Source organism: Stenella coeruleoalba (assembly GCF_951394435.1).
Source record: "Stenella coeruleoalba genome assembly, chromosome: 3".
Classification (NCBI taxonomy): domain Eukaryota; kingdom Metazoa; phylum Chordata; class Mammalia; order Artiodactyla; family Delphinidae; genus Stenella; species Stenella coeruleoalba.
Window position 1 is genome coordinate 13,764,628 of NC_137148.1, and position 26,653 is coordinate 13,791,280.

The 26,653-nt window shown below is 39.2% G+C and overlaps 1 protein-coding gene across 1 annotated transcript in view; it reads right to left on the reverse strand.

The window, feature by feature from the left end:
* The window catches only part of MARCHF11 (membrane associated ring-CH-type finger 11), a 116,911-nt gene that overhangs the window by 16,166 nt on the left and 74,092 nt on the right, over positions 1–26,653 (reverse strand). The window contains exon 3 of the mRNA XM_079918894.1: positions 5,007–5,199. Within this exon, the coding sequence (XP_079775020.1) occupies positions 5,007–5,199 (193 nt within the window). The remainder of the gene's footprint in view (positions 1–5,006; positions 5,200–26,653) is intronic.

Here is a 26,653-nt window from a genome sequence, read left to right on the forward strand (position 1 = left end):
TCTGATTATTCTATTTCTCAAATTCAAGTGCAAGCATGCAGAACAGAAGAGGTACACACACACACACAGGAAACAAGCAGCAACCAAAAGTACCTCTCAGGGCGCTTTTGAAATAATGAGATAAAGCATAAGATGGTTGTTTATGCCGTCCTGCTTTAGAAAGCTTCACGTGGCATCCCTGGTGTCCCCCAGAGATGCCAGGCAGGATGAGCTGCATAGCAGCAAGGCTCACTCTTACTTTCTTACATAAAATTGCCCCGCAAACCTAAATTGTCAGAGAATGGATTTTTAAGAAAACCACTAGAATGGGGTTAAATACAGTCCAAGCTACAAATGTCAAAAAGCAAACTGTGAAAAAGATTTGGAGGATACACATCAAAATGTTGAGAGGGGACATTTCTGCAAAGGAAGTGACATAACAAAAGGGCAGTGACATAACAAAAGGGAAATCGTCTTTTTAAAAACGTTACGTATTTCACAGTTGTAAACACAAAATATTTTAAATTTGAATAGGCATATATTTATACTGTGCGGACAATTAAGAAAATCTTTAAAAAAAAACAAAAGTAATTCAAGTTTTTAAATTTTGTAGCCATAACCAGTTCCTTCCCTCACCATCCCAGGGAAGATACAAATATTTTCCCGACGCGGTTTTGGCACTAACTTGGAGTGTTAATGTGATTAGGTATAGGCACTGCTACCTCTGTTTCGGGAATCCCACTAACATAATAGGGTTTTCGTTTTAGTTTGTTGCTCCTACGAAGAGACTGAACTCACCTCATGAGGTTCCACCAGACACTGACGAGACTTGGTAAACTGCCCTCACCTTCCAGAGGCAACGTAATCAAATGACCCCCCGTCCTTATGGCTGAGTCTTACTTAGCCCCTCATTTCTGTGAGTCATTCACAAACGTATTCCTCTCGTGGCCCAAGCTTCCCTTGAGTTACACGGCCGATGGAAGTGTTTTATGTGCAAAGTGTGGAGCTGAGACCCAGGTCCTGTGCCCGGAGCCTTCCGCCAGGCATTTGCTTTTCATTTCTAAGTTTGCTAATCTTTCTTTGTCCGCTGTGCAAATCTTCTTAGGGAGCCAATGCAGGTCTGCTGTGATTATTACTTCTCCCTAAGTTGCTGACCCTGGGCTACAACATCTTGGTGATTTAAATCCTTTATATTAGTTTTCCTGGTGCACAATCATAGCCTGAATGCCATCTATGTAAATATTTATAAGAGCGCCACAAACATAATACAGAGTTATATCTCTTTGTACTTCCATTTCCTTAAGACGTCTCCCTCTTACAGCTCCCTGTTTATCTCTTGACCACCACCCTCTCACCTTTAACACCCTTCTCCTAACCCTCTTGAACTCATTTTCACTTTATTCATCTCTCATGGAACAGAGTTACTTTATCATTTAGGAAATACAGCCTGTTTATATAGACAAGGTGAAACTTGTTCATCAAACCCTCACACATTTACCATTCCATCATCTAGAAATCTGTCCAATATGGTAGCCACTAGCCACATATGACTGAGTTAAATTTAAATTAATTTAAATAAAATTAAATTTAAGATTCAGTTTCTCATTCTCACTAACTACATTTCAAGTGCTCAACAGCTTAATGTAGCTAGTGTCCATGGTATTGGACAACACAGATATACAACATGTTCATCATTGCAGAAAATTCTGTTGGACAGCCCTGATCTAGGTATTTGAACAATAATGGTACCTAGACCCTTGGGATAATTCAAACTTTAATAGTAAGAAGAAACTGGATCTTGGGAAAGCAGAAAATGTTTTACATAAAAATAAATGAAAGCAACAAACAAATTTACTTTGCCTGGAAATAAGTAAATTTCCCCAAGTAAATAAATTTTCTACAAATCTTTACTTTTCTATTTAACAATCCAATAAAAATCTCTTCCTAAACATTACATGCACTGGCTGGATTATAACATATTTTTGGTTCTGCAATGGTCCTCAGTGGGTTCGCAGAATTCTTTTTTAAGAAGAACATTTACGAAGCTGTCAATCTGCTCCTCGTTTAGGTACAAACAAGTTTGAAAAGCTTGGATGAACAGGAATACGGGAATGTTTGCAACTACTTTAAAGCCCTCTGTATGGGGAGCCAATCTTACATCCTCCAATGGTGACAGCGGGGCCATCTCCCCACTTGCCAAGCATCTCTTCATCCATCAGCCTGCTTGGCTATCACTTCCCCCATGAAATCTGCCTGAAAATGTTCCCTCCCTGCATAAAACAGCCAGCATCAATCTCCCCCTGCTTTGTCCAACGACCATCTCCTGTGCATATGTCCATCACTCTGCACATCCAGCTGAATTCTAGTTATTTCCACGTCTGTCCTGCTCTTGTGGCTGGGAGCCCTTAGGGGGACAGGAAAGTGACCGACTCTCATCTGCATCCCCAGCACTTAGTACTCTGTTTGACACATACAAAGTTCATTGAACTGAGCTGAACAAATAGGACTCAAAGTTGAAAAGCCTGCTTTTCACCCTAACTCTGACTCTGGTCTTGCAGTCAGGGGTATGTATCTGAGGTATAATCAATGTAATCTACTTTGTTACCGTCCACATCTAATTAGAAGACATTTTAATTCATTTGAAATGGTAGCAGGAGCTATTACCTGCTATGATCCAGTTGGCTGTTGGTAGCCTACACGTATTTGCTTTCTGACTATAATGGTTTCTCAATTTCTTGGGAAAAAAAAATAAGATTTTCTCTGGGTCCAAACAGGCTAATGAATGAGATTGCCAAATGAAATGAGCACTGTTGTTCAGTCTGAATTCTTTAATATTTTTCAAAATATGCATAAACTATTGTATGATGGGATTTTGATTTGATGAACAAAAAGACAATGAAAAGTATTGTCAATATTTAAAACTTAGATAAAAATCCACTCTCCAAAGCTTATTCAGGAAAATGTCAATCGGTTTTTGTCCCTAAGAAACTTGACTTTATAAAAAGGGCAAACACCCAAATTTCAAAAGGGAGGCCCAAAGACATCATACATTGTCAAAAGATCGTTAGTTTATACGTATGTGCTCTTAAAACCAGAATCCTAATAATCTTGATTAAAAGACTGGCATTAACAATGAAAATTTAAGATATAATAACTCAGCATTAAATTCAGGCTGCGGAATTCAAGAAAATGATTTCCTAACCAAGAAATACATGGCCCTTTTCAGTGCTGTAATAAAGTCAACTGGAATTTTTTTCCCTTCAGGTTGGATTGGGAGCCTAATGGCTCTTTTGCTTTTCATCTCCCCTTTTAATATCAGTGGAATACCACATTTTATAACTTTTATGTTGAAATATAGAATAAACACTGTTTCTGAATTTGCTGAGGGATTTGTAGAACAATTTTGTAATCCTTCTTAATTTAGAGCAATACCCCAGAGACTATATTTGTACAGAGATTTAGAATTTCCAAATGCTTACATATGCATTGTCACATTTAACGCAAATTGTTCATATACATGATTAGCTCAGTTATTCAGGCAACATCTGTTCAGTTTACACATTATTCATGACATTTCCCTCCCTTCTTTTTCTGTTTCTGGCCTGAAATTTTATACATTTCTTTCTTATTAGTCTTATATTAGTAACAAGAGAGAAAAGAAGAAAAGGAGGTGAAATCCAAGCTGATCATATCTTTTAAATGTATAGAGTTCTTTTAGAAAAAAATGAGGCTATTAAAACTGCGAGTTAAATTAAGGGTCTAGTGAGTAGAGGCGTTAATTTAGGTGGTTTGAAGCATTTCAGTGTTCGTGACTTATTTAAATACTCTTAATCTACAACTTCCAGTTAACAGCATAATTATTTTATAATAGTTATTTCCTGTACGCCTGTGTGCTAGGGATGCTTATTCCCATTTTTATAGGTGAGAGAGAGGACTATGGAGAGACGAAGTTGATCTATCCAAGCAGAGGCCAGCGTTACAAACCAAGGCACCTGATCCCAGGTCGGGAAGCCTTTCCCTGAAAACAGTGGCTCTCAAGCTTCATCGCACCTTGGCGAGCTTGTGAACACAGACTGCTGGGGTGGGAGGCACCCGGAAGTTTCTGATTCGGCAGAGCTAGGGTGGGTCCTGAGAATGTGCATTTCTCAAAAAAAGCACTGCAGGTGCTGCTGCCATGGGTGGTCCTTGGACCATTCTTTGCAAACCACGGCTGCCTCCCTCGGCTCTTTTTACATCCTTTAAGCTGTAAACCACATCAGAGCAGGGAATCTCCTGGATACGGTGCTGCCTCTCTCCATCCCCATCTCCTGTTGCCAACTGGTCACCATCACAATGCCTGTGGCACCTCACACACACTGGGTAGACGCTGCATGAATTGAATCGACCCCCATTTTCTCATGGTATAAGGGAAACAAGAGATTGGTTAAGTGAGACACGTACGGAACCTTTTTTGTACGGTCTATTTAAGGTAAAATATTCTATCCTTTATTTCTCTTCTAAGCCACTGAATTTAATAAGTGAAACAAAGAGGCACAGGACAGCAAGGAAAACTGTCCCCAAGTCCCTACCCTTCTAAGGGGCCCTTTATGCCCTCGGAGTCACCACACCACCACGTAAGACCTCCAGGTTATCAGTGCTCTCCCCAGATGTACCATATCGCCAGTGGTACTAGTCAGTGCTTTCCCAGCTTTGTGAGGGGGATTTATGTGCTCCCATCCCTCAGAAATAAAGGACTATCCTTCCATCGCCCACTCCAAATAATTTCTTCAACTCCACTTTCCTTGTGTTGCAAAACAGATCACTTTAAACGGGCATTATCCTGTTCATTTTTTCAGACTACTTGAGAATAGAGATGCTATGCTTTTTGAGAAAAGTGGCGAGATTGTGACGCCCCAGATAGTCAATGAGCTGGATAACCGAGATCACGTGAACCACAACATTCTGCGTTAGATCCAACTGATGAAAACGTAAGAGCTGCAAGAAATGGATTACTGACAGTTTGTTAACGTTGAAGGTCATGATCTTACCTATGCACACTAGATCCATAAAACCATACATTCCATAGCAGATTTGAAAAAGGATGTCCTTCCTCTGCCACACTGCATAGGGACTGAAGGCTGACCAGAGGAGCCAGGTCACACTCGCTATTAAGAACAGGGATCCTAGGATTACAGCAATCATCTGAACTTTCTCAACCAGTGTTATAGAAATGCTTTGCCACTAAAAGAAAAACAGAGGCAGGTAAGAAAAAGGTGCTGTGTATAATTGAAAAAGAAAAAAAAAAACATTTTTCAGCCCCATGTTTCTCTTCATGTTAGACCCTTTTCAATCTGATTGGCCCCCAAATGAATTTTTCCATTTCATCCAGGCTATAAAAAATAGACAAGCAGATAAAGATTAATGAATGGCCTCTACTTCATTATTTTCAGTAATTCACCATTCTACAAGTTGAATCTAGTTTTATTCCAGATAACCACACTGAGTGTGAATGGTGAGGAATGTTTAGTACCTAGGAATCACATTATCATCTTGCACATGTGCATGAAATTAAATACACTCTGAAGAAATATGGTGAGGACTCTTCTATTCGGAAATTTATTTTGCTCTTAACACATTTGCCTACTGCAAAAAAAAGGGAATTATCCCTTTTTTATGAAAAAAATGTAAAAAGCAAACAAATAAGCTATATAAGAACATCCGTGAAAAAGTCATTTAACACACTGAAATAATTATAAGGGAACTAGAAAATTGTATGTTATCTGTTACTGGTACATTTCATATGCTCAGATATTACTGGCCATTCATTATCTAATGAGTAATCCATGAAGCCATTCTTGTCAAGATTTAGAATTTGTACTTGAAGGAGTATCTTTGAAACTCACAAACTGTGTAAGCACACACCATTCAATGGAGAAAGTAATTTGGTGTCTGAAGCATCAACGTTTGAGAGGGTTTATAGTATAAATGATGAAAAACCTTTCAAGGGTGTTATCAACTTGAGAGAATTTATTAGTCATGTTCTCACTTTCGCATCGCTGAGACAGGAACAAAACTAGAATTTCTGTTATAGTCTGCCAGTAAACAATGAAACTCAAAACAACCTGCACAATCTCCCTGTGTGTGAGAGTTATGGCTGCTGCAACATGGGGCTTGTCAGCAGAATCCCTAAACAGTTTAAATAACCTTGAAAACAACAAACTTGAACAGTCAGCATCCATTGGGTGAATCAGATATCTCCTTAACCTCTTTACTTACCTGAAGTCTGAATATGTGCATCCCCAGATAGGGGTCTATCACTACTCATAAATTCCCTCACTGCCTCTGTCTCTCATCATAAAGAATTAACATATAATGACTTTAAATATGCTTTGAGTCTTGCATATTCTTAGATGCAAGGTTCTAAATTCTATACTTGTTAAAGATTAAATATCAAAATGCATTTGAAATATTTCATTCTCTCAGGTCATTTACTTCATGTTTCTCTTAAAAAAGAACAGAACCAAATGACAAAGGTTGTAGATTCTATAAGAAAGGTATTTCTCACGATTTTAATACTAAGATTCATTGACTGAAAAGTGGTTCTTGCTTTTGCATGAATAATAACTGAACTAGTCAATATTATTTTATCATTACAAATGAATCAATGCTGTATTTCAAGCACGTATTTGAAGTTTTTTTTTTTACTAGCATCCTGACATAATTTTAAACACATTAATTTCAAATGACTAGGCATTTGAATTTTAAACCATTTTAAATTTGGTGTCACAAGTGTGAAGTGTCAATGTCTGTGGTCTTGTTTAGTTCTGATGCTCATTAAAATCTGCATTAAATACAACATGGTAAATGATATAGAAAACTACTTCCAACTAATAGCCGTCCTAGATGGATGCTATCGTGTCTGTATGCACTACGTTAGCCTTTGTCAATTTATTAATCACATCAAATAAATGAAAACAAATCATCGTTTTAAATCCATGAGGCAAAGGTGTCCAACTTGTGTGAGTGTGTGTGTGTTTGATTTTCCAATGATGTCCTACATGTTTCAAAATACATATGCCTGAAACACAGAAGTCGGGGAATCAAAAATGAGTGAAGAGGATTCACCAAGAATGCGTTTTACATACTGAAATCTATTTTCCTTTTGCCAGGAATCCTTTATGTTCCAGATTCATTATGTGATTTTAGTGGAGTTAAATTTGGACAGCTCAATATTGTATAATTAATTATATTTAGCTTCAGTTAGGCTTATTATTTAATTAGTTGATCCAGGCTGCCTGCATGCCAATTCAGTAACAACATGGTGGACCCTAGTAGGCACTCGGATTTGGGTGAACTGGTGGGTATAGTTTTATGGTGCTGTGGTGTGTCCTGGGACAAGGAAACTGGTGGCTTTGGTCTCAGAGTCAGCATGATTGCCAGGACCCGGAGGCCATGCTCAGGTGGCAGGCTTCCCACACATGAGGCTCAGCTGTTCCTTGACAAGGAAGGTGAATGAGCAAAGGGACAGACTTGCTAGGAATAAGAAACATGTGATATGGCTTATATGTGGAATCTAAAAAAAAAATTGATACAAATGAACTTATATACAAAGCAGAAATAGACCCACAGACAGAAAACAAACATGGTTAGCAAAGAGGAAAGGTAGGGGGAGGGATAAATTAGGATGTTGGGATTAAAATATACACACACTACTATATATAAAATAGATACGTGGGCTTCCCTGGTGGTGCAGTGGTTGTGAGTCCGCCTGCCGATGCAGGGGACACAGGTTTGTGCCCCGGTCCGGGAGGATCCCACATGCCGCAGAGCAGTTAGGCCCGTGAGCCATGGTCGCTAGGCCTGCGTGTCCGGAGGCTGTGCTCCGCAACGGGAGAGGCCACATCAGTGAGTGGCCCGTGTACCGCAAATAAAAAATTAAAAATAAAAATAAAATAGATACGCAACAAGGACCTACTGTATAGCACAGGGAACTCTACTCAATATTTTGTAATAACCTATAAGGGAAAAGAGTCTGAAAAAGAATACATATAATATATATTATATAACTGAATCACTTTGCTGTATACCTGAAACTAACTCAACATTGTAAATCAACTATACTTCAATAAAAAAAGAAAGAAACATCAATGCTTCACACTTGTTTGGTGTTACCAAATTTAAAATGGTTTAAAATTCAAATGCCTGGTCGTTTGAAATTAATGTGTTTAAAATTATGTCAGAAAGCTAGGAAAAAAAGAACAACTCGATTACAATACACTGGGAGGCTCAATTATTTACTATTATCACAGAAATTATTTTTGTTGTGGATATAAGAAGTAATTTGGGATTTTTGAAGTTTACTTTTAAAGAAGGATAAACTGTTTAAAATCTATAATGAGCCCCTTAAAAGTTTAGTTTTATGTCACTTCGCTAATAATGCAGGTGTGCAAATGTGTCTGAAAGTGCATAGATACTCTTCACATACTGATGAACCCTAAAATTAATACCATTTCACTGAATAGCTAATGAGGACAAACTGTTATGGAAACAAAGTTTATTAAACCAATTATGAACTTAGCGATTTCCCTTTGAACGCTGATAACATCTTGATACTTTCTTTTCTCACTAGACACTGCTCTCTTATTTTTACCATTATGTGTGAAAAGTGGGATAGCTCACATTCTTCCCCTAGGAAAAATAATGCTGCTTCCTACCACTAGGAAACAGCCACCTAGCGTCCTTGCCCTGGAAGACACACATCAGCTACTAGGCTCAGCCTAAAGGAGCTGTGTTAATGCACCATTTGCTTGGACAATATAAACAGAAGAGGAGTGTCTTGGGTCTTCTCTCTCTACCCCAATGCTACGCAAGGCCTGAATTTCAGTTTGTAAAGCACTTCTGAATCTTGAACAAAATTTGTCAACTGCTGAGCACACTTCTCTCCTCTAAAACCTGATATATAAGTATGTATATACATTTTTTTCACTTAAATTTCTTCCCATATTTGGAAAGTAATATAACAATAACCAGATTGGCTTAGAGCCAATAATTGCTATTATTTTCTTTCTTTCCATAATATGTGAGTGTGTGTGACTCTTTTATAGCCCTGAAAAGCTGTTCACTTCTACACAACTATTGAACCTATTGTTTCTAGCAAAAATGGGCCCAATTGGTTCCTCTTTGGGAAGTTCATTCTAATTTTCTGTACTAGAAGAAGTCATTGAATATTCACAGCCTGTATTTATCTAGGGCTAATACGTGCCAGGCACTTTTCTAAGTCCTACGTACTAATTCAATTCATTCAATTCCCACAACAACCTTAGGAGGGAGGTACTATTATAATCCCATTTTACAGATAGGGAAACAAGCAGAGATAAACAATTTGCCCAAGGTTAAACACCTAGTAAGGACTGGAGTCGAGATATAAACACAGATAAGTCTGACTTCTAGGCTCATGCTCTTCACCCTTATACTATTCTGTGTAATGATTCCACTGAGCTCTGATAACAATTAATTGCATACCCCCCATCATTTCAGTGCCATGGCAATTTCCTGATAAAAGCTTCAAGTCTGTCTTCTCCGGTCTACCGAGATAGCGTTCTAGCTGGATGTCCAGCTGTGAGTCATTCGCTGATCCTCCATGTAGCTCCCCAGTCTACATTCCTAATGAAAGAAAAGCTGCCCCTGCTGGGCTGGACTCCAAGCTCCATCCAGGAGGCTAAATATTTGGTTCAGCACATATTCCCAGTGCCTGGCATGTGACTGCTGCAGGAAGGATGAAGAAAAGAGATGTAGGAATATTACAAGGAGGAGAGGAAAGAAGAGAAGAAGAAAGTTGGAAGGATGAAGGGCAAGAAAGAAAGAAGGAAGGAAGGAAAGAAGGAAGAAAGGAAAAAAGGAAGGGAGGAAAAAAGGAAGGGAGGGAGGAGAGACAGAGGCACACTCCTCAATTTAGCTTCATCTGATTCTTCGTATTCTCCCAAATGCCGGGTACTTTGGTCCCTCTGTGCCTTTGAGCATGTATCTCACTTGATGAAATCTCTCATCCATCCATAACTGGCTATGATGCCAGCTCTTCTAAAAAGCTGTCCCCCTCCTGCCCCTCCTTTTCTAAGCAGAAATCCTCCTTAGGGACCCCACAATCCACTATGTATACTTCTGCTTAGTGTGTATTTCTTTCACTGGAATCCCAGATAGCTGTTTCTCTCCCTGTTGTCCACGGAGTGCATACCATGATAGCAGAAGCTGAGTCTCACCTCCCCTTATGTTCACCAAACAGCTGAACACACCTAGTCAATGCTTTAAATACACCAGAGGCTGATTTTCGTTTCCATCACCTATCTGATTGCCAGATTAACGTTCTCTCCACATCCATTCTATCACTGCCTACAAGATAAAGTTCAGCTCTGGCTGAGCCACCAGTGAGTAGAGAAGTGAGAATTTAAACTCAGATCTGTTTCCAAAGCGTAAGTTCTTTCTAATGTGTCCTTCTCTCTGCATAACATCTGCCCTTCACACCTTCTCTCTGCCTACTTAAACTGACACATTTTACATCTAAAAGCAAAACCAAAAAGGACATAGTTACACCTATCTAAAAGGTAGCTGTAGGGGTGAAAAAAAAAGTCAACAAATACAAAACGCAGCTCAGCAGAGTATCGACTAAATCTGACCTATAACTTCCCAACTGGCATCCTCACATACTTCTTGAGTCTGAAAGCTGCAGTTTATTAAATGAGTATTAACATAAAGATGACACTCTCAAGGAGTTATACTTCTTTAATTTTAGTGAAGTTTGGAAGGAATTAAATAAACTCATATTGGAAATTATTTAATATTCTCTTTATATATGACTATTCAGAGAAGCACCAAGTAAGGTCCCTCAGCCCTGGAAAGATACAACGTGTGTGGCCCCAAACTGGGCATCACTGTGTGTGAGGGTCCACGTTGGTGTGGCACCCTTCCTGTGAAACTGGATAAGTACCCCAATAATTACCACAGACTGCTCTGAAACCATGGCACTAATTGTTGCCCTTACCAATGAAATTATATCCCAGGTTTACTACTGCCTTCAGACAAAAAAGGATAGAAGAAAAAGCTCGGAATTTTCTTTAAAGAAATGATGGGAGTCCAAGCCATGACAAGCCCGAGTCTTCCCCTTGTATAAATCACTTCTAGCCAGTAAGATAAGAACCAGAGAAAGGAGTGCACTCCATCAGGCCTCCTCCAGGAAGCTATTTAGAAAGATGCTCTTGTCATTCCATTGTCTGAAAGAGTTGATGCAGCTTCTCAATTTAGAATCAATTTCCTCCCTGAAAATAACACATGCTCAGAGGGAATGAGGCTGAACTCAGAGAAAGTAGATCTTTCAGTATGCATTAGATCACTCAGTCTGAAGCACTGTTTCATCTTTGTTTTTACAAGGTAGGCCAGATATGAATCTTAGCTAATAGATTTGTAGTACAATGATTTATAGCACGCAGTGTGACAGGTGGGATTAGTTACTAGTGTCACAGGAGAGAACACCTCCTCTTAAGAAGTGTCCTCTTCAGAAAAATGAATTTAGCTGAGACCTATTTTCAGTCATCTTTAGATGGTGTTTAAATTGAACCACTAAAGTTGGGATTTGAAATGCTGGCAGAAAACATCTCAACGTGTAATCAATTTGACATGCGGATAAGACATTCAGTTAATTATATGCCCATTCTTTGTAGAGTTGTATTTATATGCTGCATATTAAAAATGATTTCATGGTTTAATTTGCGTCTTCTCTGCGAGAAAAGCATTTTCATAAACTTATCAGACATGAGGTAAAAGTCAGACAAAAGAAATTTACTTTGTCTGAGAAAGGGGAAATCTAAACCACCTAGAGAAAACAATTAGGGAAACACGAAACTGCTTCTTTTAAATGTTAACAAAACTGATAAAACTAGCAGGACTAACCAAGAAATGAAAGAGAGGATATGATGATGGATCCTACAGATGAAAAGAGAAGTAAAAGAATATTATAAACAGCTTTATGCTAATGAATTCAATTATACAGATGAAATAGACATGTCCTCTGAAAAACACAACTTCTCAAAACTGACTCAAGAAGAAACAGAATGTATAGAAACAGAATAACGCTATATAAAATAAATTGAATTTTTAATCAAAAGCCTTCCACAAACAAATGAACAAACACCTCCAGGACCAGATGGTTTCACTGGAGAATTTTATCAAACATTTAGAAAACACAATGTCAATTTAACATATACTCTTTCAGAAAATAAAGGAGGACGGAATATTTCCCAACTCTTTTTATGAGGTCAGCATAAACCAGATACCAAAACCTGACAAAAACATTACAAGAAAAAAATAATTTCGGACCATATTCCTTATAAGTATAGGTGAAGAAAAAAGTCCTCTACAAAATATTAGCAAATCAAATCCATCAATATATAAAAATAATAATGCAGCACGAGTGAGTGGAGTTTATCCTAGGAATGTAAGGTTAATATAACATTCAAATATCAATCAATGTCTAAAAAAAAGCAGGAATAAAGATGCAGACCTACTAGAGAATGGACTTGAGGACACGGGGAGGGTGAGGGGTAAGCTGGGACGAAGTGAGAGAGTGGCATGGACATATATACACTACCAAATGTAAAAGAGATAGTTAGTGGGAAGCAGCCACATAGCACAGGGAGATCAGCTTGGTGCTTTGTGACCACCTAGAGGGGTGGGATAGGGAGGGTGGGAGGGAGACCTAAGAGGGAGGGGATATGGCGATATATGTATATGTATAGCTGATTCACTTTGTTATGAAGCAGAAACTAATAAACACACCACTGTAAAGCAATTATACTCTGATAAAGATGTTAAAAATAAAAGATAACTCATGAGAACCTACTGTATAGCACAGGGAACTCTACTCAGTGCTCTGTGGTGACCTAAATGGGAAGGAAATCTAAAAAAAAGGGGATATATGTATACGTAAAACTGATTCACTTTGCTGTACAGCAGAGACTAACACAACGTTGTAAAGCAACTGCACTCCACTAAAAACTAATTTAAAAAAAATCAATGTAATTGATCATAAACTAAAAGCTAAAAGAGAAAAAGTCTTTGGAAATAGGAGGCTGAGTCCCAAAGACTATCCTATCTGGCTGTCTCCAGATGCCCAGGAAGATAGCAGATCAAAGGAGTAGAAGGTGTGACGTTCTCTCATAAGGGACGAGTATCCTTAGTTTGGAAGGTTTCACCTCACTGAGAAGTCTCTCAAGTGACTGAATCAACAGGAGCAACAGCTTTTTGAACTAACAAGCATTATTTTAGCAACTCTAGGGTCTGGAGTCTACATGAGGACACCATAATTCTGGATCTCACTTAAGAAAAAGCATATTTGTTCCTCCAGTTTTTTCTCCTAATTCTTTCAAAACCATCCATATCTCATTTCTCAATGTAATCTCTTTGTTTGTTTTGATTGCTACAGATTTCCATATTTTTCAAGGGCATGTTGATCCAGATTCAACAGTCTAAATGTTGAAATAAAAATACACTTTAGCTCTTCAGTGTTCAAGAGTTTATACTGCACTTTCCCTGTCTGTGTTCATTCTTTCTTGCAAAAGCAGGTGCTATCCATTATTTCAAATCAGGGAAATTTGCCCCAAGTGTCAACTGTCTAATATAGTTAATCTCAGTAACCAGATTTTGTCCCATATGAATTAAAAGTGTATGTCTGCATGTAATGCATTTTTGTTTCAATATTCTTCTCAGTATTTGGTATTAATGATGTTTGAACACAAGCTCCCCAGGGGATCTCTAAGTAATTAGTAGGTGGTCATAATCGTATTTATTTGTTCTCTCCACAAGGAGTTGAAAGCTACCTTTGCTAAAGGAGCTTATTAAAACTCTCAATGGGCTGTTAACTGTTTTCAACGTTGTTTTTGGAACAGAATTTTCATGGAAAGCAACTACCTTCCCATTTGAAATACTCAGTTCATGCGGACTGATAAAAGAAATGTTCACATATTGAGGTATGGGGAAATCATTCTGGCTTATACATGAGTTAACATGAATTTTATGCTAACTAAAACATCCTGTTTGCGGCCCATCAAACATACATTGTACACCTGCTTTAATTATTAAAGAAAAGGGTGCATTGACCAGAAGTAAAGAATGTCCAGGTTAAAAATAAAGTTTAAATGCCTCCCTTCCCGGATGCCAATGCCGGTACTTCTTTGATAATAAGACTGTCTTCCCAGGTGCCAAGGCCATACTGTCTGGGTGTGTATATGCTGGTCTGTTTTTCTTGAAACCTTGAAGGAATGTATCCCTGACTTGTTTCATGTTTTTTCTTCTGACAAGATACAAAACTGTGCTGAAAACCATGCTTCTCTGGAGCAGTTCCTTGGAGTTATATGACAGGGTGTCTCCTGGGATATAGTCCTCAGTTTGTCTCAAATAAACTCTTTTCTGTTCTTATTATAGATTGTTTATTTATTATTTTCATCGACAAGACCGAACACTGTATATTCTCCTGGTGGTCAGAAGAGCACCCTTGGTAATTAAGGACCACAGCATGAGTCAAGGTCACCTCTTCTGTGTAATTTATGCAGAGTCTTTACATAGTGGTTTTCCTTGGCTCTGGGGAGGCAGTATAATGTGCTGGTTCAAACAGAGAGCTGTGAATTGGCTCTTAGACCAAGTGAGTTATTCTTCTCATAAGGACCTCAGTGTTCTTCACTATAAAGTGACATCTGACATAGCTGTCTCAGAATAATTGTGTACTGACACCTCCATACCTAGCTCTCCTTCCTTAACTGGGTTCTAGACTCTGAACCAGTGGCTGTAAGACAGTGAAGCTGGTGAATCAGTAACAGGGAGGACAGAGCCCAAAAAACTGAGCATTGAACGTGCAGTGTCCACTGCGTGAAACTGGGCTTTGCCTCAGTTCTTGGTTAGAGAAGTCTCACTATGGGATGACACCACCAACGCAAAGGTGCACGGAATTCTGCCGCCTTTAAATTTCTGACATGTATATGTTGTTCATTCAACATATACTTACTTACTGGCAGCCTGGTACGTGCCAGGCCCTACAGAAGGCAGTAGACTGAGGAAAAAGCCTTTTTCTCATGGGATCACTCACAAATAGAAAAAGAAATACATAAGGCTTCCAGGACAAGTGAGCTGAGTTTAAAAGTTTAGGTTAAGAAAAAGGGCTCGGTGGAAAGAAAGTATGCTGAAGATTTGGCAGAGAGATGGGAAGGGCAGGCAAAAAGAAGCATGTGCAAAGGAGCTAGCATATTTTGGAAAGAGTGAGATTTTTATTGTCACTGCAGAGTAGAATTCATGTTGGCAAGCGGTGCAGGCCAGCTCAGGAGGGGCTTCCAGGATGTGGCTGTGGAGTTGCACTGTATCCCGTCAGGCAACGGCTGTTAGATAATCACAAGAAAGAGCGAGGTCTGAAGGTGACAGGATGCTTCCTAGTCCCGTCACACCTACCACCATGCCTGGGTACATAGCCGGTGCTCAGGCAGCTATAATTATCATTCCAAAGGCAAAAGAGCCTTAATTGAAAACTTCTCTGAGACAGGGAAACCTTGAGCCCTCCACTTTTAGATGTTTCTAGATGAAGTCTGGTGGAGAACCACCACCAGTGTGTCTGGGGACGGCTGCCCCACCCAGCTCCCAGATACACCTCAAACCGTGACCCATTTCCTGACATCCTGCCACGGTTAACATAACACTTTGCTTAAGTGCAAAAAATCCTTTCCACTGACATAAGAAACTATAAATTCCTTAAGCAAGATTTGGCAACTCATTAATCGCCAGTAAGGGGGAGGCGAGTGGTGGGAAGAATAGCTATGATATCTTCTCATATCTTATTCTTTACTCTGAGCAATATTTTGAACAAAACAAAGAGACGAATGCTTCCTACTAGTTCCTGGAATTCCTCACTGTCTCATAGTTTCCCCATCATAAAGGTTTTATATGAATAACAAAGAAGAAGCTTTTCCTCACTAAAGAGAGCTTCCCTTTGCTTAAACTTGAGGTCATTTGTTCACATTTGAATTGAGAACCTACTATTTGCCAGGCCAGGCGGAAGTACAGGATGGGGCACTACTGTGAGATATGTCAGCCCCTGTTCTGGATACCTGAGCGTCGAGACACAGGACAGGTGCCCGCAGGGGATCTCCCAGCAACCACATCTGTGCACACAGCGTTCTCCAAGTGCAGAGCATAGGTACCCTTCATAATAGGCAGCCACAGAAGCATAAAGAAGGAGGTAAGGTGCTCTGGGATTTGGAAGCATCAGTAGAGGCGCGTTAGGCAGAAAAGAACGTGCCAGACAGAAGACCAAGCGGCTCTCACTCTTTGGCTACAGGTTTTGCTTTAATTTCATTTTATCTTTCACGCATCTTCTCTAATAGATTTGAGTTCCATTCCCACACCTAGTTTTGCAAGCCAGTAGCAGTCAAATAGTGAGTTCTTAGACCATTAACGTAAATATCCCAGTATAAGACCTGGTTTCCACCTCAAATAGCCCATAATCTACTTGAGTGATGAGGCCACTACATGGGAAACAGAGGGGGATCAAATAATGCAGCATGCAGTTAAGCCATAAACCGTGCAGAAGAGACTGTGAGTTTCATAATGGGAGTTTGGTGGTCAGACATCAATACAAACTCAAGCAATCTAGAATGGCTTCCTGGAGGAGACTGGCCTGCCTATGAATGGCAGGGAGAACATGGAGATGTACAAGTCTGAGATTAAGACCTTCCAGGCAGGAGCAACCTAAGCACGGCTCCAAGGTGGGGAAATGAACAAGGGATGTTTCTGTGGTGCCCAATTTAAAGTAAGGCTGTGTCTGCAGAACCCCCGAGGAACCATTTGAGAAGTGATAAGTGACAGATAGAGAACAATCTGATAGATACAGAACATCCAGCAATATGACTAACTGTCTCCCTATTAAGTCACGCTGATACATGATTATCTGTTTACACGTCTGCTTCCCTGACCTCACTGTGAGCTCTGTGCAGGCAGGGATGGGACCTTATGGATGTCTGACTGAGTCCTTGTTACTTGGTACAGTGCCTGGCACATCAACAGAACTCACATTTGGTCATTGAAGGAGACTTAGTTTTGCTTTACCTCTTTATGTGAGTGATTTGTTTTGACAGCATGAAAGGACCCCAAAGTCACTGTAACTTTCTAGTCTAGTTCTCAACCAGGCCCAAAATGTTGATAGTGCCAAGGTCAATAAACCCTAGTCTATCACACGTAAGACTAAAATAGATGCTGTGTTTGGACTGTGGCTGTTTTAGTTGTACTCTCTTCTGAACTTAAAGCACGCTTATCTTTAAAAAAAAAAAAAAACGAGGGGGAAAGAGCCTGATTCTTTTCAAGATAATTGCACTTAATTTCCTGGGAAACCTAACAGCAGTGATGTCCAAAATGTGTCACGGGTCATCTCATCAGCCAGCAAACTGCATTACACGGTGACTCAGCCAGAAAATGCATGAGAAACAGTGCAGGGAGGATAATGTCAGATGGTGACTAATAGGCTGATATGTTCAAGGTGCCTAATTAAAAACAAATTCAAATTCCTTGTGATCCTGCATGAAATAAGCTACAGCTATATAGTAACACAGGACGCTAATTTTTGAAATGAATGATAGATGATTCAATGAAGCATTGATAAAGGAAGGAAAAGCATGTTGCTTAAGGAAAGATTTCTTTATAACATGGGATAGATAGATAGGGATGCATGGAAAGAAACGAGGGAGGGGAGGGATAGAGGGAGGAAGGAAGGATAGATGGGTGGATGGATGGGTGATAGGCAGATAAATGGATGGATGGATAAATGGATAGATGGACAGACAGACTGAGCTACCCTCATCCAAGGCCACAGCCAAGGTCACTATAACATCAATAACTGTATGGTCATCCTGCACTGTGTCTCTATTCACTGAAATAACCCAGATTAGTAAAAGCAGCTGGCCTTTTCTGTTTTTGATTAGGAATTGGAAGAAAGCTATTCAAAAATGTTAGGATAATTCTAATATTTTGACACCAAACAGCTTCCAGATTAGGCAAATCAGAGAGGGAAACTACCTTACAAACTAAATGATTGTGCTGTTCTAGAGAATGGATAGCTCTTCAGATAAGAGAGAAAAGCAAAATCAGTCTGGTTCTGAGGCAGATGATGGGCACGGATGAAAAAAAAATGTGTCTACTGAGGAGGGACATCAGCCTATTCCAGATCTGAACATACCTATCTGAAAACCTGTCCTCATCAAAACACATTTGGAAGGAGGCAGAGAGCTCTTCAGAAGGGAAAAGAGTGGTCCAAGTAGAGAAGTAAGCTGCTGGGCAAGGCCACAAGCTGGCTGGCGGGACAGCAACATGACCACTGGCATCGATCCAGCCATCCTTTTACTCTGCCATGATGCCTCTGAACTCATCCTGAAACCTCTCCCTGTCTCAAACTGGGTCATCTTCTCACTCCTATGGGCTAATGCACTATTCACTCTAAATTCTTTCTTGCCAGTCCCACGGAGACAGCCCATTACTTATGATAGTGGCAGAAACCACCTGCCCCATGACCCACAATGTCAGAGGCAGCTCGGGGAGGACCCTCGACCCTGGCCAGGGACCTGGTTGCAGGTCAGATGTTTCACGAAGCTGCTCCTGTACTTCTTCTTAGGAAATCTCTGTCTATCCTGAAGAACATTCCAAAATGATGCGCATTACAGAAGGAATGAATATGAAATTATTCATATGACAGCTGAACTAGCTTTTAAGCCATTTTACTTATAAACAGGATTTATCTGACAGGAGATGTGAAGGCGGCCTTTCTAGAGCTTTCCCTCCCCCAAGAAATGCTTAGAGTGAGAAAAATAAACTAAGTGGTTTAGAGAAAAGAGAAGGGCTTGAGGGAAGTACTATTGATTTTTTTGGAAATTAGATTACCACATTATTGCTTTTTAGGAGGTTATATCCCTATTAAACAATAATTTATTCTTCAACAAACTTCTTTGACAAAAGTTTTGTAATTGGAAGCAGGAGTGAATGACTGAAACTAAGCATGCTTTGCAGACAGTGAAATAAGGCAACCTGTATCCCCAAATAATTAATAAATTATTAAATAGCTACAACAATATTAAATGTGCCTCCCCACTAAAAGAAATAACGCCTAAATCTGGGCAAGTTAGAGCTAAGAGATTGGAGAGGGACGGCAGGCACAGGGCTGCAGTGGTAGATGCAGAACTTGGAAGGTCCTGTCTTAACGTCTATCAGGGAAGAGAAGGGGGACCTGCCGGTGGCAGAACTGTCCCTACGCAGGACAAGCTCCAGATGGAGAAAAGGAGGGGCACAGAGGATCAGATCTGTTCACTTCCATAAGCCCCAGTGGCCTGGGGCAGGGGAGGGAGGGTGAAGAGGGGGCTGCAAAGTGAGAGATTTGGAGTTGAAGTGGCCCAAGAGAGCAGGCAACACAAAACAAGGCCAATGTATTTCCTAGTAGCTGAGGCACATGAGAGAAAAGTGTGCTCTGGTCTGTGTTTCTCCTGCAGCTGCAGAAACAGAACTCTGCATAAAGAGCTCTATGGAGAGAACGTTTGTATAGTGTGTGTAGTGTCTGTGTGTGTGTGTGTGTGTGTGTGTGTGTGTGTGTGTGTGCGCGCGTGCCTATGAAAAGGGAACATTGCCAGCCATTCCAGTAAACTGCCATTGTTGCCCACCATCAAGCCATCAGCCCCTGCAGTGGCATCCAATGGTGTGCCCTGAGGGGAATGCAGAATGAAGAAAACCAGGAAATGATCTATATTCTGGATACTGGCCCTAGATAGTTAAGATGCATATCTAAGAAACAATTTCAATGAGTCTAGACTCCTGCATCTCCCGTACATAGAAAATCACTATAATCCTTTTTTTGTGATTAGCAGTACTTGTGATGTTTGACAGCATGTTTTTTTCAGCAAGAACTCCTGTATACCCTGGCTCCTCCCTTACCTCTCTGGAACTGTCCCTCAGAGCTTTCTGAAAGGCTGGCTCCTGGGCTATAGTCCTCAGTAAGGTCCCCAAATAACTTAACTCACAACTGGTATGCTGTGCGTTTTTCTCCAGTCACCACACACGTGTGTACGTGTGGGTGAGTGTGTGTGTGTTCATGACCACATACCTGTGTCCTCCTGGCGCTGGTGATGGTTAACATCACAAGCCTCAGTGTGGTCCAGCCTCAATGAGAGTCCTAATTCTGCTATTTCCTATATAACCTTGGAAATTTGCTTGACCTTTCAGAGCCTCAGTCTCCTCATTTGCAAAACAGGATAATAATACCTACCTCATAGGACTGTTGTGAGCATCACAGGAGACAATTTTCATAAAATGCTTAGCAGCATCCCTGGAACAGAAGTGCTCAGTGAACTGCATCTAGCTATTAACTGTAAAAATGACAGAGTTCCCAGAAATTCACCAGCTGAGCCCTGAGAGAAGGCAGGCCCAGGCATGTTTAATCCAACAGGCAAAAACAGCAATTGTCACTTTTTTTTTTCCAGGACCACTGGTATAACATACCATTGACGTTTCATTTAGGGAATATATTTTCTTCACAGATCTCTAAAAAACTAGGCAAGTTATATTCATATATTTTTATTAATTTAGAAAATTTATAATATATGCAATTTTAAAGGTCTCCTTTAGAAGACAGAAATGATAAGACAAAGAATATTGTTTAGGACACTAACTGAGACCAAGATCACAGAATTCAGTTTCCGTACTTTTAAGGTTGTTTTGCGCACGTGAATCATTACATCCTGTCACTGGACTCAAAGGAGACCAGATGTAGTTGAAGAAAACCATATAGCCCAGCCATCTACTGCACTTTTCCACTGCTTATATGTGGGCTACTAGTTGTGGGTGAAGACCAGCATTTTTCACGTATGAATGCACAATTGTAATACAATAAAATAAAACTATATAATATTAAATAGATATTTATTTGAACTAGAGAATATTGGAGGTCAAAAACAAAGCAGAAAGCCTACCTCAAGAAACAAGAAAAACCTCAAGTAAACAACCTAGCCTGCCATCTAAAGGAATTAGAACAAGAAGAATAAACACAGCCCAAAGTCAGCTGCAAGAAAAAGTATAATAAAGATCAGAGAGGAAATAAATAAAACAGAGGCCCCCAAAACAATAGAGAAGATCAATGAAACCAAGAGTCACGTTTTTTGAAAAGATGAACAAAAGTGATAAGCCTTGAGTCAGGCCCATCAAGAAGAAGGGAGAGACGACCCAAATAAACAAAATAAGAAATGAAAGAGGAGAAATAACAACTAATACCACATAGATACAAAAAAATTTAAAAAAAATACTATGAACAGTTACATGCCAACAAATTGGACAACCTAGAAGAAATGTTCAAATTTCTAGAAACAAAAACCTGCTGGGACCAAATCAGGAGGAAATAAAAAACTGGAAAACTGTTAACTAGTAGTGAAATTGAATTTGTAATAAAAATTACTCTCAGTAAAAATAAGCCCAGGACCAGACAGCTTCACAGGGGAATTATACAAAACATTTAAATAGGAGCTAATATCTATCCTTATCAAACTATTCCAATAACTTGAAGAGGATGGAACACTCCCAAATTCGTCCTATGAGTTCACCATTACCTTGATACCACAACCAAAGACACAGACACTACATAAAAAGAAAATTACAGGCCATTATCTCTGATGAATATAGATGCAAAAATTCTCAGCAAAATCTTAGCAAACCAAATCCAACAGCATATAAAAAGGATAATACACCATGATCAAGTGGAATTTATTCCAGGGATGCCAGGATGGTTTGATATTTACAAATCAATTAATGTGATATAGCACATTAACAAAAAGAAGGATAAAAATCACATGATCATCTCAATAGAAGCAGAAAAAAGCATTTGGCAAACTTCAACATCCATTCATAATAAAAACCCTCATCAAAGTTGGTATAGAGGGGGCTTCCCTGGTGGCGCAGTGGTTGAGAGTCCGCCTGCTGATGCAGGGGACACGGGTTCATGCCCTGGTCCGGGAAGATCCCACATGCCACGGAGTGGCTGGGCCCGTGAGCCATGGCTGCTGAGCCTGCATGTCTGGAGCCAGTGCTCTGCAACGGGAGAGGCCACAACAGTGAGAGGCCCGCATACCGCCAAAAAAAAAAAAAAAAACAAAAAGTTGGTATAGAGGGACCATATCTCAACACAATAAAGGCCACTTATGACAAACCCAAAGCTAACATCATACTCAGCAGTCTTTGCTCTAAAATCAAGAATAAGACAAGAATGCCAGCTCTCATCATTTCTACATAATATAGTATTGGAAAGAGAAAGCAAGAAAAAAATTATGTTTAAAAATCTCACCAAGAAGAATAAAATACCTAGAATAAACTTAAGCAAGGAGGTGAAAGACCTGTACTATGAAATCTGTAAAACACTGATGAAGAAATTTGAATATGATACAAAGAAGTGGAAAGATATACTGTGTTCCTGTATTGGAAAAATTAATATTGTTAAAATGTCCATACTACCCAAAGCAATCTACAGATTTAACACAATTCCTATCAATATACCCATGACATTTTTCACAGAAATAGAACAAATAAACCTAAAATTTATACTGAACCACAAAAGACCCTGAATTCCCAAAGCAATCTTGAGATAAAAGAACAAAGCTGTAGATACCATGCTTCCTGACTTCAAACTATACTACAAAAGCTACAGTAATCAAAACAGCATGGTACTGCCCCAGAAACAGACACACAGATCAATGAAGCAAATAGAGAGCCCGGAAATACACCCACGTACTTAGGGTCATTTAATCTACAGCAGATGAGGCAAGAATATACAATGGAGAAAAGACAGTCTCTTCAATAAGTGGTACTGGGAAAACTGGACAGCTACATGAAAATGAATGAAATTAGAACATTTTCTCACACAGTATAAAAAGATAAACTCAAAATGGCTTAAAGACCTAAATGTATAACCAGAAACCATAAAACTCGTACAGGAAAACATAGGCAGAACACTCTTTGACATAAATCTCAGCAATATTTTTTGGATCCCACTCCTAAAGCAAAGGAAATAAAAGCAAAAATAAACAAATGGTAACTAATTAAGCTTAAAAGCTTTTGCATGGCAAAGGAAACCACCAACAATACAAGGAAAACAACCTACTGAATGGGAGAAAATATTTACAAATGATGTGACCAATAAGGGGTTCATATCCAATACATATAAACAGCTCATACAACTCAACATCAAAAAAGAAAAAACCTGATTAAAAAATGAGCAAAAGATCTGAATAGACATTTTTCCAAAGAGGACATACAGATGGCCAACAGGCACATGAAAAGATGCTCAACATCACTAATCATCAGAGAAATGCAAATTAAAACCACAATGAGATATCACCTCACACCCGTCAGAAAGGCTGTCATCAAAAAGAACACAAATAACAAATATTGGAGAGGGTGTGGAGAAAAGGAAACCCTCCTACACTGTTGGTGGGAATGTAAATTGGTGCAGCCACTATGGAAAACAGTACGGAAATTCCTCAAAAAACTAATAATAGAACTACCATATAACCCAGCAATTCCACTCCTGAGTATATATCTGAAAAAAAAATGAAAACACTATTTCAAAAAGATACATGCCCCCAAGTGTTTATAGCAGCATTATTTACAATTGCCAAGATATGGGTGAAACCTAAGTGTCCATCCACAGATGAATGAATATATCATACACAATGGAATACTACTCAGCCATAAAAAAGAATGAAATCTTGACATTTGCAACAACATGGATGGACATGGAGGGCATTATGCTAAGTGAAATAAGTTAGACTAAGAAAGATAAATACCATATTATATCAGTTATATGTGGACTGTAAAACATACAATAAACTAGTGAATATAACAAAATAGAAACAGACTCACAGATATAGAGAGCAAACTAGTAGTGACCAGTGGGGAAAGAGAAGTGGGGAAGGGGCAGCGCAGGGATAGGGAATTAAGAGGTACAAATTAATGTGTATAAAATAAATAACATACAAGGATATAATATACAGCACAAGGAATATATCCAATATTTTATAATAACTATAAATGGAGTATAACCTTTAAAAATTGTGAACCACTATATTGTATACCTGTAACTTATATAATATCGCACATCAACTATACTTTAATTTTAAAAATCTCAGCACCATGATGTCTTTGAAAAAATTTTAAAAATATAATCCTCCCTCCTAATAACAACACTTTATATCAAGAGCATATTTTTATTTTCAAAAGAAAGCTATTATCTTAGTTTTTCACAGAGCTGGTTTATAGTGCAAGAATTAAAAGTTAACAGAAATCTTGGTTTTAATATGTAAACTGAGATTTATGCAACTCAAAAAAAAATACAGAAAGAGGCTAAAATCTGAAAAAGATTTTTTTGTGTTTCATTTGTGCAGTGATTAGGTTTGTAGGTCGATTGCCAACATGCCCTTTTTTCTTACTTCCAGCTTGGTTGTCTCCAGTAAAGCATCATTACTCTTTTTTTTTTTTAACATCTTTATTGGGGTATAATTGCTTTACAATGGTGTGTTAGTTTCTGCTTTATAACAAAGTGAATCAGTTATACATATACATATGTTCCCATATCTCTTCCCTCTTGCATCTTCCTCCCTCCCACCCTCCCTATCCCACCCTTCCAGGCGGTCACAAAGCACCGAGCTGATATCCCTGTGCTATGCGGCTGCTTCCCAGTAGCTATCTACCTTACTTTTGGTAGTGTATATATGTCCACGCCTCTCTCTCGCTTTGTCACAGCTCACCCTTCCCCCTCCCCATATCCTCGAGTCCGTTCTCCAGTAGGTCTGTGTCTTTATTCCTGTCTTACCCCTAGGTTCTTCATGACATTTTTTTTCTTAAATTCCATATATATGTGTTAGCATATGGTATTTGTCTTTCTCTTTCTGACTTACTTCACTCTGTATGACAGACTCTAGGTCTATCCACCTCATTACAAATAGGTCCATCATTGTTCTTGGGTAGTAATCTCCCTTTTTGGTCCAGAGGTGTCACATTGCCCAAACAGTAGATTAGGAAGACCTTCTGTCATGTGCACAAGGGCTGACATTCTTGGAAGTCTTTTATTATAAGGAAGACATGGTTGCCATAATTATAAATATGAAAATGAAATACAATGTGGTTTCTCATGTTTCCCCTTGATTAAATCTGCTCTGACTACTTGGATTGTTCTTTTAAGAATAAAAAAAGACCTGTGCTATGGAATCAAAAGCCATTATTCTAGGCTTTTCTAGTTGATGGTATTTGTCTATAGCACTTACCGACACACCATGGCTTACCCCGTTGCAATTATTTCATCCTTTTGCAGTGAATAAATTCCTGTCATCAGTGAAAGTCATGAATAAGGTTGTGAGTCTTGACTCTGCAGTAACATTTTTAATGGAGGCTGAGGTGGGACTTTGTAAAGGGCATTTTGCAATGAGCATAACTTGAAATAAAATATTTACTCAATCTATTTCTTATGATAAAATTTGTGAGTCGAATTTAAAACATTATTTTATAGTGAGTGCCCTCTCATTCCTTAATTCGCCCATTTCCATCATAACACTTGCATTCAACATGCACTTAGATCCTCTTCCTGTGCTTCCCTGAATTGCGTCTGTTGTGCTGCTGGCTTTCTCCTCAGCTAAGGAGCACCGTCAAGTGCAGCTTGATGTCACAGTCTCGTGAGTTTAGGAGAGAAGAATGAACTCATCAGTAAAATCTGAATCAAAAGCCCAGCAAGGCAGAGGAGAGGACAGAAGCAGTGACAAGCAAAGAGAATCCTGCTTCTTAAAGAAGCATTTACAGGAAGCATGCGAGTTAGGAGTCATCTGGAATTTTTAACAAATTGGGTAAGAGGGATGGAATAAAAAGAGTGACCTAAAAGTTTTGTTATCAGTTAAACTGAAACTTGGAGCTTGTTTAGTTTTTTAAACCTCATCTTTTTATCTGGGGAAATTTCAGTATAAACAATTGGGTTGAGACTGGTTTTGCAGGTTCCTCTGTGGGAACAGGAAGCACAGGTTGACATGCATTCTGCATGCATTTCGTGAGGCTGAGCATCGCTTACAGTGAGATGGCAAAAGTTTAGTGGCATGATTCTTGCCTTCAGAAATGTACTTATTAATGACCGTCAATAGAGAGACGCTGCAGGCAGCAAAGAAAATCATCCTCTTTATGTTTAATTATATCAAGTCAGTGAATAGTATTCTTGATGTTAGTGTCCTCAATCTCATCTGTCTGTCGGCAATCACAAAGTTGAATCTATCTGTAAGAAATCAAACTGGCTGCATTTTGGTGCCTAGAGCCTGGGATTGATTCCCTCTCACCAGGAAATGTACTGCACCCACTACACTACCTTCATGACATGTGCCCCGTCTAACAGGGAGCTGGGATTGCCTGCTTTTCCATGCTTACGATTTCATCAAACAACTCTGAGTACCTCCAATGGCTTAGTTCCCTGTAACCTCTACCCCCAATTGCAGAGAACTGATATTACAGGTGATTTAGAAAATCGTTTCTGCTACCATATGAACTCCTCAAAGAAAGCAATACTGAACCACTGATTGTACCCTGTCTACTTTGACAGAATAAAAAGATCCTATAAGGA